This window comes from Podarcis cretensis (genome assembly GCF_951804945.1).
Source record: "Podarcis cretensis genome assembly, chromosome: 17".
NCBI classification, from domain to species: domain Eukaryota; kingdom Metazoa; phylum Chordata; class Lepidosauria; order Squamata; family Lacertidae; genus Podarcis; species Podarcis cretensis.
In genome coordinates, this window is record NC_137187.1 from 42,846,347 (window position 1) to 42,869,256 (window position 22,910).

The 22,910-nt window shown below is 47.5% G+C and overlaps 1 protein-coding gene across 5 annotated transcripts in view; it reads right to left on the bottom strand.

The window, feature by feature from the left end:
• The window catches only part of PTPN18 (protein tyrosine phosphatase non-receptor type 18), a 105,057-nt gene that overhangs the window by 24,493 nt on the left and 57,654 nt on the right, over nt 1-22,910 (bottom strand). For 4 of the 5 annotated variants that reach the window (XM_079959005.1, XM_079959006.1, XM_079959004.1 and 1 more), the window contains 9 exons: nt 21,614-21,690; nt 19,522-19,617; nt 19,103-19,141; nt 18,886-18,954; nt 16,801-16,863; nt 9,821-9,963; nt 8,536-8,602; nt 7,265-7,360; nt 5,758-5,847 (listed from right to left, as the gene is read on the bottom strand). In XM_079959005.1, coding sequence (XP_079815131.1) covers nt 5,758-5,847; nt 7,265-7,360; nt 8,536-8,602; nt 9,821-9,963; nt 16,801-16,863; nt 18,886-18,954; nt 19,103-19,141; nt 19,522-19,617; nt 21,614-21,690 — 740 coding nt within the window. The remainder of the gene's footprint in view (nt 1-5,757; nt 5,848-7,264; nt 7,361-8,535; nt 8,603-9,820; nt 9,964-16,800; nt 16,864-18,885; nt 18,955-19,102; nt 19,142-19,521; nt 19,618-21,613; nt 21,691-22,910) is intronic. The other variant, XM_079959002.1, reaches the window with a different exon arrangement.

Genomic DNA, 22,910 nt, shown 5'->3' on the forward strand with positions numbered 1-22,910 from the left:
TCAACGCGCTGGGATGGGAAAAAGATTCAGCGGCCGTCAGGGACCTGTTCTGGGAGGGGCTGAACGGGGCTGTGAAAGACGAAATCGCAAGGGGGGAGAGACCACGGAGCACTCAAGAAGTGGTCCAGAAAGCGCTGACGATTGGTGTGCGGCTGGAAGAACGTCCCTGGAGCAAAGACGAAGGGCGTTGGGGACGCACGCCAGCAAGAGCACCTCCTTTCGTTCCCAGAGACTCTGCGCGCGCTCAATCCACGCCTCCGGAGGGAGGGGGAGAGGAGCCGATGGAGATAGGGGTTGCCAAGGCTCAGTCAGCAACCAGAACCCTAGCACCAGGAGCAGCCAAAGTGAAGCCTCCTAGAGGGAACAGGAAGTGTTACATCTGCGAAAGTGCTCAGCATATGGCAAAAGAGTGCCCCCAGAGGCTCCACAAGCACAATGCAGCCTCAGCACAAGTAACAGAAGCAGTTCAGCAGAGAGAACCACAGCAGGGAAACGACGAAGTCTGGCTGGAAGCAGAGCCACTGGGGCCCAGCCAGACGAGTCAGTGAAGCAGTCCCCAGGAATCTTACAGCCCACAGACCCCCTCCCGCCCAAACCAGTGGTGCAGCTCACAGCAACACTCCAGCTTCCCAATGGGCTCACCATGGAAGTCCCTATTACTATTGACTCTGGTAGCAATGCAGACTTTATAGGAGTGGATTTCATCAAGCAACATAGCATAGCGCTCCTGCCTGCCACGATGCCCCTAAAAGTGGTGACAGTCGATGGAAGAGAATTGCTGGGGGGACAGGTGGTACAGCAAACGCCGCCAATGGTGATGCGAATTGGAAATCACCGCGAAGTTATCAGCTTCAATGTCACCCAACTGTCAGACACGCCCATAGTGTTGGGCATGAGCTGGTTGGACAGGCACAGCCCGGCATTGGCATGGTACCAATGTAAATTGACCTTCTGCTCCTCCTACTGCGCAGAACATTGCATCATGACTAACCAGGAGGACGAGGGGCAAGAGGATGACCCACAGCTACAACTGGGCATGCTGCAAGAGGTACCCGACAAGTACAAGGCGTTTTTGGAGGTCTTCTGCGAGAAGAAAGCGGACAAGCTGCCTCCCCACAGACCCTACAACTGACCCTACAAATTGACCTCCTGCCGGGGGCAACGCTGCCGACCGGAAAACTGTATTCCATGTCTGAAGACGAACTGCAAGAGCTCAGGGAGTTCATAGATCACAATTTGAAGCGGGGATTCATCCGAGAATCCAAAGCAGTGGGGGGGGCAGTCCTGTGTTCTTTGTGAAGAAAAAAGACACGCCCCAAAAGAGGCAGGTAGTTGATTTCAGAATCTTAAACTCGAAAACCAAGCCCACGGCTTTCCCGATGCCCAAGATCGACGACTTGCTCGCGACGGTGAGGAAAGGACGCATATTCACCAAGTTGGATCTACGAGGGGCGTACAATCTTATACGCATGCGGGAGGGCGACGAGTGGAAGACGGCCATGTTTACGCCCTTGGGCACCTATGAGTATAGGGTTATGCCCTTCGGTTTACAACATGGCTCCCACTGCTTCCAAGCCTTCATGCATCACGTGTTAGCGGGGCTCCTCTACAAGAAGTGCGTCTGCTTCCTGGACGACATTCTGATCTTCTCGGAAACGCAGGAGGCTCACGAGAGAGATGTCAAGGAAGTCCTGCAAAGACTACGGGAGCACAGGCTTTACGCCAAACTGTGCCAGTTCGACATGACGGAGGTGGATTTCCTGGGTTACAAGCTGTCCGATAAGGGAATCGCCATGGACAGCGCCAAGGTGCGATCAGTACTGGACTGGAAAAGCCTGCGCAATCGGAAGGAGGTCCAGAAGTTTGTCGGCTTTGCTAACTTTTATCGCAAGTTCATCAAGGGTTTCGCTATGCAGACGGCGGCCATCACGGACACCCTCAGCTCCAAGAAGAAGAAGTTCATCTGGACGGAGCAGGTGGAGCAGTCCTTTCAGAAACTCAAGCGTCTTTTCACTTCCGAGGAACAACTGCTACATGTGAACCCCAGCAGACCCATGAGGGTGGAGACAGATGCCTCCGACAGAGCCGTGGGGGCAGTCCTGTTGCAGCAAGACCCGCAAGGGGATTGGAGGCCATGTGCTTTCTACTCCAGGAAACTCAGCAAGTCGGAGCAGAACTACACCATCTGGGACAGAGAGTTGCTGGCCATTCATGCAGCCTTCAAGGCGTGGCGGCACTTCCTCATCGGAGCCAAACACACGGTGCAAGTTCACACGGACCATAAGAACCTGGAATACTGGCGCACGGCGCGGTTCCTAAACCAGAGGCACATCCGATGGGCAGAGTTCTTTGCGGATTTCGACTTCAGGATAGAATATATCCCCGGAGACAACAACATCATGGCTGATGCGCTATCCAGGAAGCCGCAGTATCTGGAGGAAGCAGCACCGGTAGCGGCCAAACACATTTTCGCACCTAAGGCGTGGGCATGCGCTTCGGCCACCGTGGACCTGGAAGCAATACGGCGCGAGCTGTGAACAGATTCCTTCGCACGATCCAAGATGGAGGAGGTGCGCAGCGGCACAGCGAAGGACGACGAGTTCCAGATACGCGACGGACTGCTCCTCCGCAAGGGGGCCATCTACGTGCCGGGAGATGAACTCCGCGCGACAGTACTGCAACAGCTACACGACACACCCAGCGCCGGACATTTCGGCAAGTACAAGACGGTGGAATTAGTAGCCAGAGACATTTGGTGGCCCAAGATGCGGGGAGAAGTCGCGGATTACGTCACGAGGTGCGACACATGCCAAAGGGCCAAGCCAGTACACAGACCGCCGGCGGGACTGTTGGAACCGCTACAGACCCCGTCCGAACCGTGGGAGAGGGTGGCCTTGGACTTTGTCACTGATCTGCCCAGCTCGAGGGGCAAAACAGCAGTACTCGTGGTAGTCGACATGTTCACCAAGATGGCGCACTTCATTCCTTGCGCGAAGGTGGCCACAGCGGAACAGACAGCCAAGCTGTTCATAGACCACGTGTTCAAGGTGCACGGCCTGCCACGGTCTATCCTGTCTGACCGGGGGCGCCAGTTCATCTCGAGTTTCTGGCAGAAGCTGATGGGGATCCTGAACGTCAAGGTCAACCTAGCGTTGGCAAGACACCCGCAGACCAACGGACAAGCGGAGAGGGTCAACGCCATCATGCAGCAGTACCTGAGATGCTACGCTAACCAGCAGCCCTCAACCTGGGTGGGCTACCTGCCGCTGGCCGAGTTTGCCTACAACAACACACAACACGTGTCCACGGAGGTGACACCGTTTTTCGCCAACAATGGGCGACATCCCAGGACCTTCCCGGGCTTAGAGAAAGAGGGGGAGGGGGAGCCGCAGGGAGCAGAGGCATTGGTAGAGGAGTTACAGGAGGTCCATGAACAGCTCCGTAGGCAGTTAGAACTAGCAAAACACGTATACAAGATGCAGGCAGACAAACACAGAAGAGTTGGGGAGGACATACGGGTAGGGGACTGGGTCTGGTTAGCAGCCCAGGCAGTGCCGGCCAGATCCTTAGCTAAGAAGAAGCTAGGACACAAGCAGCTAGGCCCTTACCTAGTCGAGGCACAGATCAACCCAGTGGCCTTCCGGTTGACTCTACCGGAGGGTTCCAGAATGCACCCGGTCTTTCATAGATCGGTGCTAACGCCCTACAAGGCACCTCACAGGTTTCAGGAGCCAGGGACAGCTCCTAGTCCACTTAGAGCCGCACCCACGACAAGGGGGTCGCCGAGGGCGGAGCCACTCAACGAGGTGACGGAGATTTTGGACTCCAGATGGGGGGAAGAGGGGGTTGAATATCTCCTCGCACGGGAAGGTGCCCCGGCCAGCGCCAACAGCTGGGTGCCATACTATGCGGTGGAGGAGCACTACCTCAAAGACGAGTTCCACGCACTCTTCCCACACAGGCCCATGCCGGAGGATTAATTTGACGAATATCTTTTCACCCCCACACTCTCAGCCAGTACGTTTCAGGGGTTCTTCTCGGCTGAGGAGACGGCTCCAGAGACTACCTCGCCGGAGGGGTTGATCTCAGACTTGGGTACGGAACGCTCTTATTGGTGGGACACTCAACCCGAGGAGGAGTGGCGCAGGAGACTGCTAAGAGGGCCCTGGCACGCAGACTCCCCACAGGAAATGGGGGGACAGGAGGGCATGGACGGGTTGGGGGAGGACCCTGGGTTCGAGCACACCGGCAAAGAGATGGAAGCGGAGGAGATCGACGTCGATGTACCCGTCACGGACTGGCAGCATGCCAGGGGGGAAGAACTGTATCCGGCATGCACCCCCACAGCATTGGAGTGTTGGGTTTCAGAACTTACTGGGTTAATTTTTGTTCTGAGTGTGCCTCCCATTCTCTGACGTTTGGAAGGAGGGAGGAGCTCTTTTTGTTGTTCTCTCTGTGTCTCTGAGAGAGACGAGCTGGACGCCATGAATGCTAGCAGTCCAGGAGATTTTGGGAAATGCTGAGCTGTAAATATTTGCTACAATAAAGAACTGTTGAATTTGGACATACACAGTGCTTGGTGTTTGTCTGGATCTGAAGCAGACTGCAACGGTTTTGATCCGCTGTGTTTTTACTCTGCTAGACGAAACCGGAGAAGAAAAAGGTCTGCGCAGCTTGGCTGGGAGCGTGCCGGACCACTGGGGCTAATTGGGGCCATAAAGCAATTAGATGGCCAGTGCAATTAAGATCTTATCAGATCTTCACATGGAGCACCCGGAACCCACGCCAGAAGAGGGGGAGGGGGGAAGGGGGGCTTCGAGGGGGGGATGGATGTCAGGGACTCAGCGGGAGCACAGGGAGGAGAGGAGATGGAGAGTGAGGGGGAGCAATCCGAGGGCAGCGTAGGAGAGGATGACAGCAGCCCGATAGATTCCGTGAGCCTCTCCAGCGAATCGGAAGATTCACAGAAGGGGGCGCCGATGGGCAGGGCAAGGGGGGACCCAAGGGGGACACCCCAGAAACAAGGGGCCAGCGGGGACTCCCAGAGCAGCAGTTGGAAATCAGGACCAGCTTCCCCACCAGAGCGTAGTGGGGGGGGGGAGTCCCAGGTATCAGAGCCCACATATTCACCACCAGCGAAAGAAGATGAGTCAGGGATGGACACGCCTCCATCGGAGAGCGAGGGAACGGTCAAGAGGAAAGTTGCAGGCTGGGCGCGCGCGCCAAGTTCAAATGTACAGGCAAGCGGCACAGAAGGTAGCCCGGATAGGGAACCAGGTCCTAAAGCCCGCCGGAAGGAGGGGGAAGAATCATCAGGGTCAGCGTCAGAGGAGTCCAGAAAGGATGAAAGCCTAGCGGGCAGGAGGGCCCAGAGGAGTCTTAAACTGGTGTGGAAGGGGCGGAGACTCAGACGGGACTTCGCCGGTCTAGGGTTGAGACGTAGAGCTGCGCGCTGCGGCTTTAAAATGGAAACTGAACCTCAATAAAGACTTTTGTACATAACTACAGCCTAGCGTTGGTCCTCTGTGAGCTGGGACCTAGAGGCAGCTCTGACACTCATGAAGAAATTTATGCCCCTCAAAATCTGGAGGTTTTTGCAATCCAAGGAGAAACTGCAATGGGTTGATCTCCACTGAGGACTACAACAACACCTCCCACCTCTTCTGCCAACTTTCACAGATGAATGAGGAAAAGCTGCCCTATGTGGGAAGTTCCAGTAACTCCAGTGTTGCTTTTAGTTTTGGATTTGTCTCTTACTTCTTTGACGTTTTCATAGTTTGAGTCAGATAAACTCAGGGCAGCCCGGAACATTTCAGTGACCGCATGGTATACAAACTCATACTGCTCCTGCCAAGAAAAGAGGAGATAGGAGATATGAGATTTACGTTGATTTATAAAGGGAAGCTCCAAACGCCCTTAAGGTTTGGCCACACTCGAGGGAAGCGGTCACCAACTTTTTGAGGCCCATGGACACAGTGGAATTTTTGAGCAAGTGCCATGGGTGCCATGCCTTCTCTAGTCCTAAAGGTAAAGGGTAAAGGGACCCTTGACCGTTAGGTCCAGTCACAGACGACTCTGGGGTTGCAGCGCTCATCTCGCTTTATTGGCCGAGGGAGCTGGCGTTTGTCCACAGAGTTTTTCTGGGTCACATGGCCAGCATGACTAAGCTGCTTCTGGTGAACCAGAGCAGTGCATGGAAATGCCGTTTACCTTCCCGCCGGAGCAGTACCTATTTATCTACTTGCACTCTGATGTGCTTTCGAAATGCTAGGTTGGCAGGAGCAGGGACCAAACAACGGGAGCTCACCCCGTTGCGGGGATTCGAACTGCGGACCTTCAGATCGGTAAGCCCTAGGCTCTGTGGTTTAACCCACAGCGCCACCCGTATCCTACAATCCCAGAAAAGCTTACCCACAACTGACAGAAGGAGAGGACGTGTGCACTCACTTTGCTTTTCCAAGGGACCGGGCAAAACTTGGATTGCAAAGAATAGGAGCCTTGAGAAGCCCATGCAGCCCAAAGAGGAGGTGGGAAAAACATCAGCCTTCCCACTTCCTCCTTCAGCTCTGTGGGTTTTCCAAGGGAGAAAAGGTAACCACCCTCAGCCCCTCATGATTAAGTGGTGAGAGCATCAGGGGAGCTCAGAAGCCTTTTTGGACATCAGGTGAAGCCCTTGAGGTGACCCCTGCTTTAGGATCTCCAAATACCATGAAGATAAACAGCCTGTCCACTGTGGTGGAGTCTCCTTCTTTGGAGGTCTTTAAGCAGAGGCTTGACAACCATATGTCAGGAGTGCTCTGATGGTGTTTCCTGCTTGGCAGGGGGTTGGACTCGATGGCCCTTGTGGTCTCTTCCAACTCTATGATTCTATGATTCTAAATTAGTCTGCTGCCCCCTGGTGCAGTGTGAGGTGCTGTCTAGTGCTGGAGTGAGCCCCACCGGTGCCTGGGGCGGGCACCTGCACAGCGCAATGGGGGAGGGCACACTGTGGGATGGGGTGCACTGCCAAAGTGACTACGTCCCTACTGGGCGCCACCCAGCTAGAGGGCATCTGGGAGCGATGTGGTGGCTTGGGTACCCTGCAAGCCCAGCGCCACCCAGGGCAATTCACCCCTGCCTAGCTACTGGTGCCGTCCCTTCGCCAGATTCAGCTGCCAGTCCAGCCATCTTAGAATGCTGGGGGACTCTGTGAGGACACACATCATCTTTGCTTCGGGCAGCAAAATGTATTGGTGTGGACAAGAGTGATGACTGCGGGGCTCACCTGGGTCTGAACAGCAGCTGGTCTCTGCTTCCTCATTTCTAGGACAACATCAAAAATACTGAAATGCGGGGGGATTCTCTGAAAAGTAGAGGAGAACTGGGGAAATGTCGGCAATAATAATAATAATAATAATAATAATAATAATAATAATAATAATAATTTTATTATTTATACTCCACCCATCTGGCTGGGTTTCCCCAGGAACTCTGGGCGGCTTACAGTAAAACATCAGACATTAAAAACTTCCTGATACAGGGCCGCATGATATCTGACTGAAGGACCTTCATTTGGGTTCCCACATTTGCCACTCTGCTTTACTACTCCCTATTTCATTTGCTGTTTCCTCTGAGCTATGTGAGAGTATCATAAGAGGTATTTTCCCCAAAGAAGCAGAAGGCAAGGGAAGATGCGAATTTTGCAGGGATCAACCAAGTACTGTATCTTGATGTTTCTTGTGGGAGCTGAGACTCTGCAGTACAATAGACCTCTCCAAGGGACAGACATTTTTGTTCCTCATTTTATATACAGATGGAGGCTATATATGAAGTTATGGACTGTGTCAACTCAGACGGCTGGAGAAAGGTTATATTTTTGAACACTTCTCCCCACCTCCAAGTGTAAAAACAAAACTACTTGTAAGTAATAGTCTTATTCTAATAAGCTAGTTTATGAACAACTGAATTGGTTCCTAGGAGGGGACAGTCTTGTTTCCATGGATTATATGTAAGCTGTTTCAGGAGCCTTTTTGGCTGAGGAGGAGGGTTCAAACGCTCTAAATGAATAAACAATGTCCAGAGTTCTGCCATATATAGAAAACAGATTTAATTAAAGTGTTGCATGCAATGCACAGATGTAGCAAGAGGTTCACTACAAAACACACACTCACTGGCAAAGCCAGACCAGGCACTCGTCACACCTGGTTCTATTCCGAACATATTCCAAACAGAGATGCTTCAGGAATTCCATCTCTTTTGGGGAAGAAGGGGCAAATTCTATTAAAATCAAATTCGAATCATATTTCAATTAAACACCATTTTTAAAAACAAAGTCTACATGACATTTTATCCATCTGTCAGTCCGTTTGTCTGCCTATCCACCCACCCAGCCAAGAAATAGCCAGACACACAGTCACTCTTTAAACAAGAAAACAGCAACAGTGTCTGGTCAAACATCGTTCCGATATTTGTTGTTCCAACAGACAGAAATATTGGACCAAATCCACCCAGCTTCCTCAATCCTCCATCCCTCAGATCTGACTTGCCTAGAAATACCTGTTTCAGCAGCAGCTGCCGTATGTATTCCAGGGTACAGATCACACCTGTCCGGCCACAGCCAGCACTGCAGAGGAGGAAAGAGGGTGAGAGAGGGTCTGCAAAATAACAGACCTTCTTTCAGATCACATCCAGCCAGGAATTGCAATACAAATGAGAACACTTTGCCATTTTGTTTCAAGAAATTCTTTCAGAAAAATCTTCTTGGTTCATCCCCATAAATATAATTGCAATGTGGACTTCTGGTGCTTCCTGTCAAAATGGGCGCAGAGCTTCGCAGTAGCAGGTGAAGTACAGTGGTCCCTCGGGTTAAGTACTTAATTCGTTCTGGAGGTCTGTTCTTAACCTGAAACTGTTCTTAACCTGAAGCACCACTGTAGCTAATGGGGCCTCCTGCTGCTGCCGCGCCGCCGGAGCAAGATTTCCGTTCTTATCCTGAAGCAAAGTTCTTAACCTGAAGCACCAGATCGTTAAGAACTAAGTATTGGAAGAGAAAGGATATGTTGGAGTTCTGCCTGGGGCTATGGCGGAGTGCCAGACCTTCGCTCAGACAAACAAAGATGGTGCAGTGACGCAGTGGAAATAACAGCTTCTGAGAACAGAAGTGAAAACGAAAATGTGGAAGCATAGGTGCCTTTTATGATCGAATTAAAGCAGGGAAAATGAAGAAACAACTGGAATTAACATATCACACAGGAAATTTATTGGATATAAATTCTGCTTGCAGAAATAAAAGTTATTAAATATGCAATTACGAATGGAAGTCAAGAAACAAGTGGCTGTCAACAAAGGATTAAGGTCAGAACTGTTGTTATTGGATTAATCAAGATTATGAAAGGAGGAAGACATAAGAACTTTGTAACCAGAAAGCCGGTACATGGGAAGTCATCTCAAATTGATTAATTTAGTTTTTGAATAATAGGCTCTCTTTCTTTTTAATTGGATTGTAATTTGGTAATGTGATAATGTGGCTTTTATTGGACTTGTAATAAAATTTATTATACCAATAATAATAATAAAAATATGGCCGTGTGCCCAAGCTTCGCCCCCTCACTGTTCCTCTCTAACTCCAGATCACTTATGAATGGGTTAAAGCACAACAAGTTCAGTGCAGATCCTTGGGAGACTCTGTGCTTCTCTCCTTTGTGACTTGTGGTGACAGCCCATTTGTTCCTGCTCTTTGCTCCCTTTAACCAGTTACTGATCCTCTAAGAGGACCCATCCTCTGACCCCATGACTGTGGTGTGGTCTGTCTATAGGGCTTTGCCCTGGGGCTGCCCCTTACCTGCAATGCACACAGATGGGCACAGTACTCTCACCCTGCTTGCTTCTCACTTGCTCAATCATGCCAAGGAAGTGGCCGTAAGTGTCTGGGATGCCCCGGTCTGGCCAAGCCACGTACTGGAAATGGGATAGCTCCCGCTCCTCCTGGGGGGGGGGGGAGAGATGTACAGATCAATATCACCACGTCTGAATGGGGCTGACACAGAACAGGTAGTAGGAGAGGAAAGCCATTTGCACCCTCTGACATGTTTATGTTTGCTAATGCAAGCACCTGATGCCACCTCAAATTAAAACCCATTCTTCAAGACTATTGAATGGTTTGTCTTCAACCAAGGAACTCTGGAACTCTGGTCCCGTGAAGGCCTGTCTACAGCACCGGTGGCAAACCCTAAACCCACAGGCCTTATCTGCCCCTGGATGATTCCTTGTGGGTCTCAAATCCCTTGGAATTTGATGGTGGTGATGAAATGACTGCACTGCAGCAGGGGCTCCTTTTCTCCTGTGCCATTGCCACAGGGATCTGGAAGGAACACTCTGACATTTCCCGATCTGGATCTCTGAGCGCTCTCCCCTGTTTGTGGAGCACACCAGTCTCTTAACAGTGGTCAAAAGGAATGGTGCTTCATTCAGCAGCAAAGAAGCTGATTTTGCCAGCAACCATAGTAGGGATAGGGCCTGGGCAGAGCCTGATAAGGTTCCAGGCAATCAGGACGAAGCCTGCTATAAATATTCAGAGCCCCGCCTTGTGCTCCTGCCTGGTCCACAGAGCAGTGCTTTCTACTTGCTGCTCCTTCAGCTTCCAGCTCATGCAGCTGACCTTGAGGCCCCAGAGCCAGAAAGTGCAGCCCCAAGACCTGGACTTGGGTGTGCCCCACAATTCCAGTGGGCCTTTTTTTAAAAAAAAAAAAAAATATTTATTAAATTTTAGTTTAACAATAAAATACATAGGTAATAACACAATCTTTTCCAAAATCCACATTTCATATTCATCTTTGGACTTCCTCACAACCCTTGTTCCTGCTTTCTAAGCTCATACATTTTACCAGCAAATTATTAACTTGGTTTAATTCATATAATATAATTTTTCAATATTAATATCTCAGATTTTAAACTTTAACATACTCTTATTGACATTTAATTATAAAATGTTACATATCCAAAATTTATCTTTTCATCTTCCAATTAAATTTAAATTTGTATTATTTATAATTAGTTTGTTGAAGCCATGTTTTTGCAGGTCTTACATCTTTCTTAACAATCATACAATTTACAATATTTTTGTAGATAGTCCTTAAATTTCTTCCAATCTTCCTCCACCAGTTCTTCTCCCAGGTCTCGGATTCTGCCCGTCATCTCCGCCAATTCCATATAGTCTATCAGTTGCATCTGCCATTCTTCCAGTGTGGGTAATTCTTGAGTTTTCCAGCTTTTAGCGATGAGTATCCTTGCTGCTGTAGTAGCGTACATAAAAAAGGTTCGATCTTTCTTTTGCACACTCTGACCGACAATGCCCAAGAGAAAGGCCTCTGGTTTCTTAAGGAAGGTATACTTAAATACCTTTTTCAGTTCATTATAAATCATTTCCCAGAAAACCTTCACTCTAGGGCAAGTCCACCAGAGGTGAAAGAATGTTCCTTCAGCTTCTTTACACTTCCAACATTTATTATCAGACACATGGTATATCTTTGCAAGCTTGACTGGGGTCATGTACCACCTGTAAATCATTTTCATAATATTTTCTTTCAAGGCATTACATGCCGTAAATCTCAAACCTGTGGTCCATAACTTTTCCCAGTCAGCAAACATGATGTTGTACCCTATGTCCTGTGCAATGGCTGCCCTCTTCTAGCTGCGAAGAGGGAGCTCCACAGGAACGGGTCGCCCGCTACGGCGCAGTGGAGACCCACATCGGAAAACCACAGGCAGCGCAGCGTAAGCCTGTGGCCGTGGGACTCGGCGGGCACCAGGAGCGCTCCCCGAAACGTAGAAGGGACCTCGTAAGAGGCTCCGGAACGTAGAAGGGGGTGCGGTGCTGTGAGTCAATCGCTCTTTCTGTGGAGTGAAGCCGCGTAGCTGCTGTCGGCGAGCGCTGTCCTCTTTTCCTGGAACCATTCGGCTTGAAACCAACAACTCGTGAGTAAGATAAGAAAAGACAAGGTTCGGGACCAAAATTTCTGTTAATTCGGCTAAAAGCGAGAGACGTAACCAGGAAGTCCGTCTCTTGCCACTGCCTAAGATCTAAAGCAAAGGCTTTGATGTCTGGAGTCTTTGAAGAAGTGTCAAAAGACAATCAACTCTTACATCTGTTTAAGCTACTTTAGGACTTAACTTTTTAAAGCCTCATTTTATTGCATGAACTGTGTGATACCTCCACTGTTGCTGGAGCCAGTATTAGCTGAGCCTAAATGGAACTGTTGCTTAGAATTGTTACATTCTGCACTTATTGAGACATTGTTATATATTGAGACCAACTCTGCTAAATATAATTGCTGAAGGTTTTTTAGGAAGTTAAAGGCTGTTTGGACATTCTTTTTAAAGTATTGAAGTTTGGAAAATTTTTAATAATTGATATTAATTAATTTGACTTCTTCCCTACAATACAAGTGGACTCCCCCTAGAGGATTTTTGGATTTACAACTATATGTGACTTTCCTTTTGGTTTCCTTTCCTCCTATTTGGTTGTTTATCTTATGGGCTTGTGGATTCCCATGAGAACATACTCAGTTTGACCTTGACTCGTAGACAGAAGTGGAATGAGCGGCACTGGGAGACAAACAAGAGCGGGTAAAGGAAAAAAGCAAACAACTTTGAATTTACTTTCCCAGCCGCGTAGATCATCGGTCCCTGATGTTTTGGAACTAGAAGAAAGTGAGCAGCTGTTGGGTGAAGATATGGCAGCAGGTGGAACTGCTTCAGTATTAGACAAAATACTTGAAAAATTGGAAGGCTTAGATAAAAAGGTGGATGAACAAACGTCAAAGATTGACCAGACCAGAGAATCTGTTAACAAGTTAACTGAACAAGTCACTTTGAACGCGCAAGCAATTAGCAACTTATCTGAATCCACGGTAGAAAATCGGAAATTGGCAGAGGAAGCCATCCAGAAAACTGCGGTATTGGAGCAGGTGGTGAGACCACTCCACAAGAAGGTTGGGGAACAACAGGCCTATCTATCTATGATTGAACTTCGGGCCAGGGAAAATAATTTAAAATTGAGGTTTATACCAGAACTTGAACATGAACAAGGGAACTTAACGGAGTTTTTAACAAAAGAATTTTCCAAGTGGTGGCCTTTGGAGGAAGAAAAGGACTTTAAAATTGTGACTGCTTTTAGGCTTGGGAAATTTATAAAGAAGGACAAGCCCAGAGATTGTTTGATTACCTTGAGATCCAAGGAGGAAAGGGACAAAATACTAGGACTACACTACGGAAAGTCACTTGAAATCTTGGACAAAAGAGCAGAGATTTACAAGGATATTCCTAAACAACTTTTGGATCTTAGATCCACCTACCTTGAAGTAGTCAAGCTCTTGAGGAGCAATTTGATTAACCTTTGGTGGGAATTTCCACAAGGACTATCTTTTACGTTCAGGGGGAAGAAGGTGAAAATTAAAACAGCTGAAGACAGAGACAAATTTTTGAATACCTACGGGGAGGACCTTCAGAAAGGAATTGAAAGACCCTCAGGGGCTGGATTACAGCTTGTACCTACACCTACACCTCTGGAGTCTGTAGACCAGGATAAAAAGATACCACCACCAGAACAATAACAGATTTTACCAGGATGTCTCTGCAACTTCTGAGCTGGAACATAAATGGCGCTAACATTCCGGAGAAAAGGAGAAGGATATTTCATATTTTGAAAAAAGAACCATTGGACATTATTTGCTTGCAAGAAACACATGTGACTAGGCTACATAGAAAAGTATTAATAAATAAAAGATTAGGCCAAGAATTTATTTCATCGGATCGAGTAAAGAAAAGAGGGGTGGTGATATATGTAAAAGAGAGTCTGTCACCAAAATTTTTATTTAAAGATGAACAAGGACGAATTTTGGCAATTGAGATCCAGACCCAAGGAGAAAAGTTTTTGTTATTAGGAATTTATGCGCCAAATGAGGGAAAATCGGAATTTTACAAGAAGCTGCACGAGATAATGCTGGATTATCTGGACTATGATAACATCATCATGATGGGAGATATGAATGGAGTGGTATCAACCAACATGGATAAGTCACATAGTCAAAACGTGACAAAAGACGGCAGACTACCGAAATCATTCTTTGAAATGACTGACAACATGGACTTGATTGACATTTGGAGAACAAAGAACCCTCTAGGAAGAGAAGGAACATTCTTTTCTGAAGCCCAACTGACATGGACAAGAATCGACCAAATTTGGATAACCAGAGGCCTGGCACCCAAGATAAAAAAAGTGGAAATCTGCCCAAAGACTTGCTCCGACCATAATGCGGTGAAGATGGATATGAGATTAATTCCAACCGGCTCCTTTAGATGGAGAATGAATGACAATTTGTTTAGAGATCAGGACATTATTAAAAAGGCCCAAAAAGCTTTGAAGGACTACTTTGAGATAAACCTGAACACTACGGTGGAAAAAAGAACTGTCTGGGACGCAAGTAAGGCGGTTATGAGGGGGTTTCTGATACAACAGAATACTATTAAGAAAAAAGTACAGAACGATAAGAAAGATAAGATTCTGGAGAAAATTAAAGAAGGAGAGAAGAAGTTAAGATCGAGACCGAAATCAAAGGAGATAGTAAGAGAAATCAAACATTATCAAGCACAATATTCAAAATTGATAAATCAGGAAGTGGAATGGAAAGTTAAGTTAATGAAACAAAGATCCTTTGAATCGGCAAATAAATGTGGAAAGCTGCTAGCATGGCAGCTGAAAAAGAGACAAAAGCTGAACACAGTAACAAGTTTAGAAATTGAGGGAAGAAATATTCAGAACCCAGTGGAAATTAGAAAGTGCTTCCAAAGATATTTCAAACAACTATATACTCAAGGGCCGCAAAATGAATCAGAGATAGAACAGTTTCTAAAGAAGAATGGTTTACCAAAGTTGTCTCCGCGGAACAGAACAATCCTGAATTATAAAATAACACAATCAGAGATCGAGGAGGCCATTCAGAATATGCAATTGGGCAAGTCTCCAGGGCCAGATGGGCTTACCTCCAAATATTATAAGACATTGAAAGACTATTTGATACATCCATTAATGGAGGTTTGCAACGAAATTATGGAGGGGAAGAAGGCACCGGAGTCGTGGAAAGAAGCTTTCATCACATTAATACCCAAACTAGAAACTGAAAAGACACAACTTAAGAACTACCGCCCCATCTCCCTCCTAAATGTGGATTACAAAATATTTGCAGACATTTTAGCAAGTAGATTTAAAAAAGTTTTAAATGAAGTAATTCACAAGGACCAGGCAGGCTTTCTCCCAGGTAGACATTTGTTTGCAAACACGAGGAACATTATTGATATTCTGGAACTCTTGCAAACAAACATAAATACAAAAGCAGTTTTGATATTTATAGACGTGGAGAAGGCCTTTGACAATATCTCCTGGAAGTTTTTGAAGAAAAATTTGGAAGGATTGGGAGTGGGGCGGGGGTTTTACAATGGGATAGAGGCAATTTATTCAGAGCAAAAGGCAAAATTGATAGTTAACAATGTGGTGACAGAAGAGATTAGAATTGAAAAAGGAACACGACAAGGTTGCCCTATATCCCCTTTGTTATTTATATCGGTCCTAGAAGTGCTCTTGAATATGATCAGAGGAGACCGGTTGGTGGAAGGTATTCAGGTCGGAGCGAAACAATATAAACTGAAAGCATTTGCAGATGACCTAGTTTTGACCCTACAGGAGCCAGAGCCTAGTACTAAAAGAGTATTGCAATTGATTTATGAGTTTGGTCGAGTGGCGGGATTTAAACTTAATAAGCAAAAAACCAAGGTTTTAGAAAAAAAATTGACTTTTTCAGAATCAGAAAGGTTTCAGAAAGAGACAGAATTAAGTGTGGTTAAAAAAGTAAGATACCTAGGGGTAAACATAACAGCGAAGAACAGGAACTTATTTAAAGATAATTATGAAAAATGCTGGTCTGAAATTAAAAGGGATCTAGATGTTTGGTCAAGATTGAAGCTTTCTTTGACAGGGCGTATTGCTGCTATTAAGATGAATGTATTGCCAAAAATGTTGTTTTTGTTTCAAACTTTGCAGATTGTAGACAAAATGGAGTGTTTTAGGAGGTGGCAGAGAGATATTTCAAAATTTGTCTGGCAGGGCAAAAAGCCCAGAATTAAGTTTAAGATATTAACTGATGCTAAAGAAAGAGGGGGCTTTGCCCTGCCAGACTTAAAGTTGTATTATGAATCAGCAGCTTTCTGCTGGTTGAAAGATTGGCTACTTCTTGAAAACACTGATGTTTTAGATTTGGAAGGATTCAACAATACGTTTGGGTGGCATGCATATCTGTGGTATGACAAGGCTAAAATACATAAGAACTTCAAGAACCATGTTGTCAGAAAAGCAGTATTTAATGTCTGGTTGAAATATGAAGACTTATTGGAAAACAAGACCCCAAGGTGGTTATCACCAATGGAGGCTAAGGCCTTGAAAAAACTCAATATGGAGGCCAAATGGCCGAAATATTGGGAAATAATAGAAAAAGATGGAGATAACTGGAGGTTGCAGAGTATGGAGAAAATAAAAGATAAAGTGCGAGATTGGCTACATTATGCTCAGATTAAAGAAGTTTTTAAGTTGGACAAAAAGGTAGGATTCCAGATGGAAAAATCAAAGTTAGAAACAGAACTGTTAGAACCCAGCTCTAAGATACTTTCAAGAATGTATAATTTGCTGCTAAAATGGAACACACAGGATGAAACGGTCAAATCACAATTCCAGTGGGCCTTGCCTAGCAATTAAGTGCCATGGAGTAGCTTTACCTTCTGAAAGGTCAGGGTAAGCATCCGCAGAATGACATCTGGATTGAGTTCCTGTTCTTTAACCTGAGGAAGAGACAAGAAAACCGCCCATCACATTGTTCAAAATATTCTTATCTCCCCAAATGGGAGATGTCTCATTTGCTCAGTTACGCTGCCCACCTATAATATAGGCTAGAGATAGAGAACTCTTCAATCCCTCAGTCAGTCTGCCAAAGCTCAGGGATGGTGGGAACTGTAGTTCAGCAACATCTGCAGATCCACAGGTTCCTTATCTCTAATGTAGGTACAATTGGACAGTGTTTTGTTAACCATCACAGTTCTGTTTTATGGGATAGCTTGCTTGACATGAGAAATGGCTTCCTGACAAACTTAAACCCTGGAGATTGTCATTTTGTGAAAGGGTTCGGGAACTTTGACCAAATTCTCAATACTCTTGCCAATGGATGGAGTTCACTGCAGATGAAGTCTCAGGGGCAGAGACCATGCCTTTCTGCAGAAGGTCCTAGGTTCAATCCAAGGCATCTGCAGGTAAAGGCTGGGAAAGAGCCCCATCTGAAAGCCTGGAGTCAGTGCAGGCAATTTAATAATACTAATACTACTACTACTAATAATAATAATTTATTATTTCTACCCCACCCATCTGGTTGGGTTTCCTAGGCCACTCTGGGCAACTTTCAACAGAACATTAAAAACAGAACAAAACTTCAGACATTAAAAACTTCCCTAAACATCCCATTTTGAGTTAGACGGACTAATGGTTTGACATGGGATCAGGCAAATTCCTGACTGGGCAGGAATTAAGTATGGGACGGATCCAAGAAGCACCTTGTAGCCACACAACATGTGATGCAGCTTATGGAGTTCGCTGACACATGAAATGGCAAAGGTAACTTAGCTGGTTCTCAAAAAAAGATGAATTAACTCCCAGGGAGAAAGGCCTTTCAGTATCTCTTTGTGATGAGCAGGGCTAGTTCCAGGTTTCAGGGGCCCCCTGTAAAGGGCCATTTGGTCCCCTGGCCTCCATGTTGGTGGGCTGAGGGTGGCAGGAATGGGTGTGCCATGAACTACTCTTTCAAATTTCCCTCTGTGCTCTGGGGCAATGCAACAGTGGGGAACATGGTGGGAAATGTTAGGTGTCAGCCTGAAGATCCAGCTGCTCAGTGTGGAAGGGCCCAGGGCCCAGGAATTGCCCAAGGGTGCCAGCTGCTAACATTACGTCTGGTAAGAGAGCAAAATTTCTAAGAGCAATATACCTCCAAGTACCAGAGACTGTGGGACACGGGTGGCGCTGTGGGTTAAACCACAGAGCCTAGGACTTGCCGATCAGAAGGTTGGCGGTTCGAATCCCCACGATGGGGTGAGCTCCCATTGCTCGGTCCCTGCTCCTGCCAACCTAGCAGTTTGAAAGCACGTCAAAGTGCAAGTAGATAAATAGGTACCGCTCCGGCGGGAAGGTAAACGGCGTTTCCGTGTGCTGCTCTGGTTCGACAGAAGCAGCTTAGTCATGCTGGCCACACAACCCGGAAGCTGTACGCTGGCTCCCTGGGCCAATAAAGCGAGATGAGCGCCGCAACCCCAGAGTCGGTCACGACTGGACCTAATGTTTTTACCAGAGACTGCGCACAAACTATGTGGCAGCTATAGTGAGCCCGTGGCCCTTAAGGGATCGCTGCACTACAACTCCCATCATTCCTGGCCATCAGTCATGCTGATGGGGCTCATGGGAACTGGGATCCAATGACATCATGAGGATGGCAGGATAGTCAGCCAGTCCTGCAACAGGGGAGGGCATCATGTTTGCACTCTTCTTGTGTGTTTCCAGCAGGTGCATCTGCTTGGTTTCGACTGCTGGTATCAGAATGCTAGATGAGATGGGACTTTGGTCTGATCTAACAATTCTCAGGTTCTTAACGACAATTCCCAGCCCTTCCTTAGTGAGAAGAAATGGCCTTTAATCCAGGTTAGGTTGGCAGTGGAGATGCCTGTGCTTGTGCATTGATGAAGAACTGTGCCAGCATCCCCTGCCAGGAACCAGGCTCCTCCTTCCTCACGCAGCTTCTTCCTGTCCATGTGTAACAACCTCACCTGTGCCACAGAGAAGGATCCAAAATGCAAGGTTTCCTCTGCCAAAGGCCAGTAGCGCTCACACTTTTTCTGAGAAAGAAAAGGCATAGGAAAGCAAGAAAGGTTAGGTAAGAGAGATGGTGGCAACATGGCTGTCCTCAAAACCTCAAGGCCCGGATGAGAGACCCCATGAGGCTTCCTAGCCTCCAAATACCATCTCTCCTTCAGGAGGCCTCACCTTGCCTAGTTCCACTTCCCGACAAGCCATGACAATCACCTGCAATGAAAGAACATCATGAAGCAGTGGTGGAGAACGCCAGGCCCAGAGAGAACAGCGGGGTGTGTAGAAACTGTACTACGGTGCATGGGTAAAATTTACATTTGCTGCTCTGTGCACTTTTGCTTCTGGCACCACTGGGATGTGGCCCAGAAGGTTTCCACAGACCTGAATGTGGCTGTGTGGCTGAAAAAGGTTTCCTTGCCGCTGCCATAAAGGAGCAGAAACATTAATTTGAATTTGCTTTGAGAGGGACTGTTCACCTTGTTGTCAGAGAAACTGGTCTTATACAGATCAATCCAATCTGCTGGGCGCAATTTGCACTTCAGAGCTTGCTTTAATATCTAGGATATTACTTGTGATCTGCCTGGACAACTCACCTTCACCTTGTACTGCCAAATCATGCGCCAGAAGTCCAGCACTGTGTGTGGAAGAGGCCCCTGGGTTGCAATATAGCACTGCTTGTTATCCACACCCTGTGGGAAGAAAAGAGAATCGCAAACGTGAACTGAACATCATGCATTCTGCTGAACACCCTGTCATCACCCCTGAGCTGGAGAACAGCATTCTATTTGAAGATAAGTAGGGATAAACAAAGGAGAGGGAGGGCAATTGGTTAGAGATTAGAATGAGTCAGAGGGCTTTGGATAATTCACCCTTTTGATTTATGCTTGATAAAAATACTTTGCATTCCATTGTAAATAGAATGGTCAGTGCTAAACTGCAACTGGGGTATGTATTGTCCATTTCTATAACATTCATGTTCTCAAAGAAATATTCTCAAATGTGGAAAATTTAAGTCAGCTCCTGGGGAGTGCATGTATCTTATCGCTAAATTAGGATTCCCAAGAGCCTTTAGAGTACGTTGTCATCCCACTGTCAATTTTATCTCTGTAACCATGAGGACTAGAAATGTATTCTAGTAAACTGGGACTTTTAACTGATGGTAGGAAGAGCTTTCAATTCTGTCTTTTGCCATAATGCCATTCTAGTGTGTGCCTGATGGAACTTATCTGCTCCACTTCCCAATGGGGAGGAGTTGCGGTGGACCGCATGGCCACCCACTCCCCACCGGGGGCGGGGGACTTTGTCCCCCATTGCCTGGGGGATCCCGGCCACGTCAGAGCCCGGCCAGCCAATCCGCTGGACGGCGGGGTGTGGCCGGGACAGTTTAAACCGAGGAGCGAGCTCGCTTCCTCAATCACCCTCCCTCCCTATTTGCAGGTTAGGCACTGGCTATGGATTTCGGCTAGTCGCCTTGGTTGTCCAAGGGGCCTGGTAGGAATTTTTCCACTTGGCAAATTGGCACTGGCCACTTGGCTATCGCCTACTTCGTAGCAATCGTCACAACTTTGTTAGGGTTGTGGTTAGGCATTTTTTGACCTTGTGTGGGGGAGGGGAGGTATGGCCATCACCTACCCCTCCATGCTTAAGGGTATTCCGTTAAAGGAATCCGGGGGTATTGATCTTGTCCGAAGCCCGGTTGGGGGCTAGGGCTTTGACACGACCCCGACGGGAACACCAGGGGGAGCTTGAGCTGGTTCGCATCAACAGGGCTCCCCCTACAGGGCTTACCCTTACTGGACTTCCTGCACAGAGTCAGATATAGTCGGGTCCAATCAATGCCTAAGCCAATACCACTCACATTCTGTAATTCAATAAAGTTGTGGCCAAAATTTGCCCAGTAACATAAACCTAATATCTGTGTCCTTGTGTGAGTTATTTCCCAACGAGGGGGTGGCTGTGGGGTCTCGACATGCAACTAGCTTACCTTGAGAAATAAAATCAAATCATGAAAAGGCTACTATGGGACAAAAGCCCCCCTTCTCCATGGAGGTCACCTGCTGGATCTTTGCATCATTTGCTAAATTGGCCTTGCATGCTTCCAAGCATCTTCACCTGGGGGAAGAGCAGGATGCTGCCTGCACCCCTGCAGGGATACTGGACCCTTCAATCACTCTGACACAACAGATGCAGCCAAGCTACTTGCTGTCAGAGTTGGCTGCCTCTTTTACCACTGCTTTGGGCATTTCTCCTTCCAGTCATGAGGCACAGGCCAGTCACTGACGCCTATAAAAACATGACCAGACCAACCATGAGGCAAAGTGAGGCAACTGCCTTGGGTGGCAGGATCCCCAGGGGCAGCATATTCCAATGTAGATCTTCATTTCCCCCTTGTTCCTGGTGTAGCTCTTGACCCACCCCTTCCTCCCTGGTGGGGAGAGAAGTGCCATTTTGTGGTTGACCTGAGGGGCCTGGGGGGAGGTTTCTCTGGAGGCAGGTCAATGCCATTCTTACACTTACACAGTGCAAAAGTAAAATCTTTTGGATGGTATAATAGGGAATTGAGCCCCCCCCCCTGCTTTAATCTGGAACAAAGCTTGCCAGTGTTTCAGCTCTCATCAGTTTGGGCAAATTCCTCTAGTCAGATGTGTTTGCAGTGGGGAGGGGTAGTGTTCAGGACTCTGTTACCTGAATAAAGTTTGCATTGATGTAATCAGCTTGGGCTTCTTCTGTCAGGAAGTTCACAACAACTCTGGTCTGATCATCTGTGAGATGTACACAACTGGGAGTTAGTACCACAGATAGTCACCTGGCCTTAGAGAGAGAGAGAACATGAATCTCAACATCTGACCTGTGGTCCCTCAGAACTGCAACTCCCAGCAGCCCCAGCTGCATAGCCAATGGTCAGGGCATGGGGGGAGCTGCACTCCAGAAACATCTGGAGGGTCACAGCTTAGCCTAATCCTGCTCTCAATTGACAGGAAATGGAAAGAGGAGAGAGATTGTGAAGTCAGTGACCAAACCCCTGACTACATTGAACCACTGGTGCTGTTTGGATCCCATGGCTTGGTGCGCCTAAGGTCATAGTGTACGGACGACTGACCAGAGAGTAGCACCCTGAGAGGTATGTCCTCAACCCCCCTGAGAAGATAGCCTAGGAGAGACCCCACCAAGGTGAGCATTGCTCCACAGGTATTGCCCAAGTAAGTGGACAGGTTTGTCTTGCTTCACATTCATCCCGTGGATTAGGCTGGATCTGTGCATAGCCCTATTCACAAAGAGAGCTCCTGGAGCAATTAGCTTGGGGGTCCTCAAACTACAGCCTATGGTCCAGATCTGGCCTGCCAGGGTCCTGAACCCGGCCCGCCTGTCAATTGTTGAATCCACCGCTGTCTAACAGGCCTATGGCCCTCCTCTCGCAGCCCACCTCCCTCCTGCCTCGGGAGGAAGTGCCTTGCTGCATTTCTGTTGCCATCTGAGCATTTCTTTCTTTTGCCAGGGTCTCCGTTAATTCCATTCTCAGCATCGCCACAGGTGCTTCCGACCTCTCTTCACACCCACCCACCCAAATCACTTTTTCTTAGTTTCACCCCACAGGTGCACCACAACAAGGCACAACACCCTCGCCCCAGTACCGGATTTACATATAAGCTAAACAAGCTATAGCTTAGGGCCCCACTCTCTTGGGGGGGGGGCAAAAAAAATTAAAGAAAAAAAAGTGCAGAGTGCATAGGAATTCGTTCATATTTTTTTCAAACTATAGCCCGGCCCCCAACAGTCTCTGAGGGACAGTGAACTGGCCCCCTGTTTAAAAAGTTTGAGGACCCCTGAATTAGATGGTCCATAAGAAGAGACTTGCTGGATCAGGCCAATGACCCACCTAGTCCAGCATTCTGTTCTCACAGTGGCCAACCATACCGCTCTGGGAAGCCCTGGAGCAGAGCCTGAGAAACCAAGACAGACCAAAAACAAGGTCTGCTCATCA